Genomic DNA, 6,829 nt, shown 5'->3' with positions numbered 1-6,829 from the left:
CATTCTACAAATACTGCATCTTTTTCTTCGATAGAATTATTCTCCAACTCTCTCTATCCGTCTCCCCCTCCCCCACCTCCACAACTTTGCAAGCCAGCATCATCGAACCTAACTCCAGACTGAATATATAAACTAAGTCAACTTTACCAGAACAAAACCAAAATAAAATAAAATAAAATAAAATAACAATGTGAAAAAAAAAAAAATGGTTGCAACAACTCCGTTCTTTAAAACAATGTTATCTCATTGGTTTCTCTCTATCGCTATCTTTCTCTCCCCCCTTCTCTCTATTTCCTTCCCTCCCCCTCTCTCTCCTCCCTCACTCCCTCTTTTTTTGTTTCTGTATGGAACATCTGTAAAATTCTTTTTCTTCGACTTTTTCTATACTCTCATTCTCTCTCTCTTTCTTTCTCTCTCTCTCTCTTTATCTCTCTCTCTCTCTCCCTCCCTCTCTCTCTCCCCCTCTTTCGCTCTCTCTAATTTTTTGTCATATCTTTTATTCTTTTTTTTTTTTTTAAATTTACGTTTTCATTTTTAGCTATTCATTTTTGGTTTTTTTTTTTTTTTTGCATTCTAGCTTTTTTACATTTAATTTTTAACCAAAAGTTAACTGTCTTGAAGATGTTAGTAGAAGCAATCGCAGTAGTTATAGTAGTGATAATAGTGCTGGTGATAATAGCGAAGAAAATGATGTTTTTATTGTTGCATGTGGTGGTGGCCACGATGGTGTTAAGAGTAATGATTATTTTTATTAGTTATGGCGGTTGTAAGTGGTAGGAGTATAATAGTGGTAGGAGTATAATAGTGTTGTTACTAATTATGGTGATAGTGATAAGTATGATGATGATGCTGATGATGTTAACTCGTTATTGTGTTGATGAGTATAATAATGTTGCTATTAATTATGATGACAATGATGAATGAGTACAATGACGATGATGATGAGGATGATGTTATTAGTTGTGGTGGTAGTGGCTGTGATGATGTGTATGGTAATGTTGCTGTTGTTGCGGGCAGCTGTAATTTAAAATTACAACTAAAAGCTACATTGTTGTTATCCATTAAACAACAAAACACCAACAACAAAAGACAAGCAACAATAATTTTCTTTTTATCTCCTCTTGCAGTTCTTTGTTTTATTCACAGACATGCTTCTTCCATCTGCTTAGTTACCATTTTTTTATATTGTTATTTTTTTTAATAGTTATTATATATGATTTGTTGTGTATGCATATATGCATTTTTGGATGTACATGTATGTATGTATGTATGTATGTACATTGATTTTCTTTTGTGTGTGTATATGTGTGTTTCCATGTGTATACATGGCTGTGTGTATATGTGTGTTTCCATGTGTATATATGGCTGTGTGTATATGTGTGTTTCCATGTGTGCATATGTGTGTTTCCATGTGTATATATGGCTGTGTGTATATGTGTGGTTTTCAGAGTATTTAAGTATGCAATTTAGTATGTAATTTGCTATATGTATGTTTATATGTGTGTACCATTTATCTCATGTATTCAATTTCGTTGTTTGTGTGGCATGTATATTGAAATAGATAACTGCTGTAAAGTAAAATATATTTTGTATATATTCTACCCACTCCCACCATCAATCTTCTTATATACATTCAAAGTTTCTCTATCCTTCTATCTATATTTTGCACTGCAATTTTTCTCCCTCATTGTAAGCCCCTAGTCTTGCAAGTTACAAGGTAAACCTCACTAATGCTGGTACCATGCAAAAGCTTCCAGCACTACTTTGTTAAGTCATTGGCAGAGCTTAGCTTGGAGTAAGGAATTATTATTATTGAACTGGCTTCATAAAAAAAATTAAAAAATGCTTTACAATATTTGTTTTGGCTTGTTACATTCTGAGTTCATTTCCTGCTGAGGTTAACTTTCATTCTTCCAGGGTGTCAATAAAATAAAGTACCACCTTAGCACTGAGGTTGATGTTACCCACTTACCCTCGCCTCTAAAACAGTTGGATTTGTGCCAAAATTTGTAACCATAATTATTTGTAGTAATATATTATTATTATCATTATTATTATTATTTTATGTTTGACTTTTGTTTTGCATTTGTACAAGTTGGATCCAAGTCTCACCCAGAGACCTCAAGAGACAACAAGTTAGAAGTTCATGTAGGTGTTATGCCTAGGGTACCATATATTTGGATTTGTACAGTTTTGTTCAAGTGAATGTTTAAGAAACCATAAGAAAATTATGTGTTTGCTTTAAAATTTGAGATCACATAGACAGTATTTTACGTAGGATATGGGCAGTTCCCATGAGCACTATCTTTTGAACTTGGGGTTTCCTAGGTGGTGAACTGGCAGAATCATTAGCATGCTGGTTGAAATGCTTATTATTATTATTATTATTAGTTTTTCTTCTTTCAATTTTGTTTCCATTTCTTGCCGAGCGAGCTTGTTCCCAACTCCTAAGGTAAAGAAACTCACTGTATACATTGGTAGACCATTAAACAAAATACACTAGATTGTTTGTTTTAAAAATGAATTGAAGTTATGTGAAAAAAGAATTATAAATACATGGGTAATAATCATTCTCATATTGACAATGCTCTTCTCAAGACGTGTGATGTATCATAATGTTATTATCATTATTATTGTTATGGGCAATAGAATGTCCCAACTAGTAGAGTTCTATGTTTATTTACTTATTGTGATTCATTTACTTATTTCTCTTTATACCATGTGTTCAAGTATTGTCATTGCTGGTGCTGTTGTTGTGTGACCTATATATTTATAGCCATATATTTCAATTATACTTTACAGGATTTCCAAACAGATATCAAATGTAAATTCAAACTGAACCAAGACGTGAAAGTACATGCCACTAAAACAAGCACAGACAGAATCATTTGCGATCCAGTCTCAGTAAGTAACCTCAACATTTTTAATCGTTATTTCTTATTTATATATTTTGAATCAGGCGCAGGAGTGGCTGTGTGGTAAGTAGCTTGCTTACCAACCACATGGTTCTGGGTTCAGTCCCACTGCGTGGCACCTTGGGCAAGTGTCTTCTGCTATAGCCTCGGGCCGACCAAAGCCTTGTGAGTGGATTTGGTAGACAGAAATAGAAAGAAGCACGTTGTATATATGCATATATGTGTGTGTGTGTGTGTGTGTGTGTGTGTGTCTGTATGCTTGTCTGCACCTTTGTCTTCACATCATGTGATGTAAACAAGCATCATCATCATCATCATCATACAAGTGATGTTGTTCATTTCCAGTCTTCCATGAAAAGCATGTCTGATCATGGGGAAAGATTACCTTTCTTGGAAACAGGTGAGGCTTAGCAGAAAATCTGCCTCAACAAATTCTGTCTGATGACAAATTCCAAGCGTGGAAAGGTGGATGTTAAATGATGATGAGGAATATATTTCAAAGCTAAACTTTTTAAGACGTACAGAATTAGTAGCATTTAAACATTCTGGGTTTAGTTCCGATCAGAGGGGAATAAAATAAGTACCAGTAATGTGCTATGTTAATCTGATGGGTTTTTTTTTTTTATGTGATTCCTCACTATTTATAGTCTCATGTCAATATAAAAAAACATCTTTACCACATAGGTGCAAGAGTGGCTGTGTGATAAGTAGCTCGCTTACTAACCACATGGTTCCGGGTTCAGTCCCACTGTGTGGCATCTTGGGAAAGTGTCGTCTACTATAGCCTCGGGCCGACCAAAGCTTTGTGAGTGGATTTGGTAGACGAAAACTGAAAGAAGCCCGTCGTATATATGTATATATATATATATATATATATATATATACGTGTGTGTGCGTGTTTGTGTGTCTGTGTTTGTCCCTCTAGCATTGTTTGACAACCGATGCTGGTGTGTTCATGTCCCCGTCACTTCACGGTTTGGCAAAAGAGACCGATAGAATAAGTACTAGGCTTGCAAAGAATAAGTCCCGGGGTCGATTTGCTCAACTAAAGGTGGTGCTCCAGCATGGCCACAGTCAAATGACTGAAACAAGTAAAAGAGTATATTTTCAACCGTACAAATCAACATTGTATATAGTGTAAATATGTAATATAAACATTCAAAACATCACCACTATCTTTAGAAATCCTACTGCATTTCACATGGAATCTTCTTTTGGTCCGCCAAAGTTATCTTGGGTGTATAAAGTCACCCTGCCGTTTTTGGCTGTAACTTTTGGCCTGAAAATTTTTACTTGTATACCAGAAAATACAGTAAAAGTTTTTAAAAAATCATAGTAGTTGTTGTTATTAAGATAATAGAGGCAGTTGATGTTGTAGTACAGAACTGTCAAAAAATCTAAATGTGTGTGCATATGCACGTGTACAGCAAATATAGACAGACTCCTTGGAGAAGAAAAGATGAGGGGTTGGGTCAGCATATTATAAAAAATTAGCCGCAGAAGTCTCTATGTGAGCTTCATAATTAAAATTCCACTCCAGCTCTCATTCTCTTGCTCTGCTGGGTGTTAATTATCAATGTTAATTATCTGAAATGTCCTGAGTCAAATATAGAAACTAACGCAGTTTGTGGAGGGGTGGTTTGTGTTGAGACTGTTAGAAGGTGAATGGAGGTTTCACCTCCTTCCCTGCTATCAACACCAACCTCACTACCTCCACCTGGAACTGAACCCCCCCCCCCTCCTTCACTCACATTTTATCATTTCATAATATTTTGTTGAATTTATGAAAAGAAAAAAGAATTGCTTTTATTTCATTTTGTTTTAAAATTTGTCATTGGTAATGGAAGCAGTATTAGTTCAAAATAATATTCTATAGCGTACCTAACATGGATACACTGTTAAAAAAAGCCAAAAAACTATGGTATTTGTCTCAAGAAAGCATCTCATGTAGACATGTAGTGCCAAAGAGGCACAGAAGAAAATCAATAATTGAAGAAAAGCACCCAGCTCTGTTAAGTTATGTATTTAGATTTGAGATCACTTCCTGGCCTTAGTCAACCCACTTATATCCTTAATGCTATTTTATAACTTTTCAATAGTAATTAATATTTATCAATCTTTCATCCTTGTGATAAATACTGAAATTGCTATTATTCATTGTGTGCATGTATGTTTAACATTAGAAATCAATATCTCTGATGCCGGGTCACAACCAATTTTCTTATATATTGAGGACCTTTCTTACAATCTTTGCTGTGACTTTTGTAGTTACACCAGTTTCAATAAAGGAGTTGTTAGGTCTGTTATTATTATTATTCATATGAGGGTGCATGGTCTTAGTGGTTAGGGTGTTGCACTCACAATCACAAGATTGTGGTTTCAGTTCCTAGACCGGGTGGTGCATTGTCGTTTATGAGCAAAACACTTCACCTCACATTGCTCTGCAATCACTTTGACAGCTGATGCACGGTGCATCATGATCTTGTTCAGGTGATGTCAATTTGATGGAGGGAGTGAGTTTTGCACTTAAAAAGTCAAAGGCTGCCCTTTTTTTCTGTTTTTTTTTTTCCTTAAATTTGGCAGGAGGTGAGTGAAGTGAGATGTGGTTACTATTTTTAGCAGTTTGGGTGACCATTTGAGTGTCCTTTGTTACCTTTTGCTGTTGCTATTGGTTTCTGCCGAAAATGTTGTTCTTGTCATTGTTGACGCTGTTGTTGTTGTTCACGCTGTTGTTGTTGTTGTTCACGCTGTTGTTGTTACTGAAGTCATTGACGTTGCTAAGTGTTTCTATTTGTCAAAATATCAAAATGGAAAAGATTAAAAAAAAAACACAAAACAAAAACAATAAAATATTTTACAGCATGATTACAACCTCTTCCACCTCATCTCACTGGAGTTCTGGGACTAACAGCTGCTCTTTTGTTTTATCTCATTTGTCACTCAGCACTTCACCTCTTTCATCATTACGGCAAGTATGCCCAAACTTACCTTACCGTTCACCTACACATTCCCATGGAGACACAAAGACACACACAGATCTATATACACTCACATTCCTACACAAGCACACATATAGACATACATTCAAACAGTTACACATAAAAAGTTGCATGCACACACACACATGCACATGTGTGTGTGTGTGTGTCCATATATATGTAAATATATCTGCGTATATCTTTGTATTTATCAGCTACCACTGCTTGCTAACCGGTGTTGGTTTGTTTACATCCCTGCAATTTAGCAGTTTGGCAAAAAAAGAAACCAATAGAATAAATACCAGGCTTTGAAAAATGTGAACCCTGAAGTCAATTTGTTTGACTAGACCCTCTGAGGCAGTGCCCCAGTATGGCCACAATCTAATGACTGAAACAAGTAAAAGATATGATTGTATATATGTATGTATATATATATATATATATATATATATATATATATATATATATATATATATATGTATATGTATGTATGTATATATATATAAATTCATGACGCATGCACACATTCATGCGTATGTACATACTAGTACGCAAATACTGACACATTCACATATGCATTTATAATCATATACACTTTCTTATGCATATTCCCATGCATACAAACACATATCATGCATAGAAATACACTTACAAGCACACACATGCATGTGATTATACTGAAATATGAAGACATATACATACCATCACATTTGCATTCACATATATATATTTGCATTAACTTACAAGCATATTGTATACACAAATACATGTATATACACATACACGCTCACTCATACGTATACCTTCACACTTGTACTCACACATACATTTACATAAATTTACAACCATGTGTACGCAAAAGCATATGCTCTCTCTCTCTCTGTCTCCCTCTCTCACTCACTCACACTCTCTCTCTCTCCCTCCCTCCCTCCCTCA

At 35.0% G+C, this 6,829-nt stretch overlaps 1 protein-coding gene across 3 annotated transcripts in view; it reads left to right on the top strand.

Moving 5' to 3' along the window:
- The window catches only part of LOC106878623 (plexin-A1), an 803,747-nt gene that overhangs the window by 679,970 nt on the left and 116,948 nt on the right, over positions 1–6,829 (top strand). For all 3 annotated transcript variants that reach the window (XM_052967952.1, XM_052967953.1, XM_052967951.1), the window contains exon 11: positions 2,803–2,904. In XM_052967952.1, the coding sequence (XP_052823912.1) occupies positions 2,803–2,904 (102 nt within the window). The remainder of the gene's footprint in view (positions 1–2,802; positions 2,905–6,829) is intronic.

This window comes from Octopus bimaculoides, chromosome 5 (genome assembly GCF_001194135.2).
Source record: "Octopus bimaculoides isolate UCB-OBI-ISO-001 chromosome 5, ASM119413v2, whole genome shotgun sequence".
Taxonomy (NCBI): Eukaryota; Metazoa; Mollusca; class Cephalopoda; order Octopoda; family Octopodidae; genus Octopus; species Octopus bimaculoides.
This window is presented reverse-complemented; position numbering and strand designations above follow the sequence as displayed.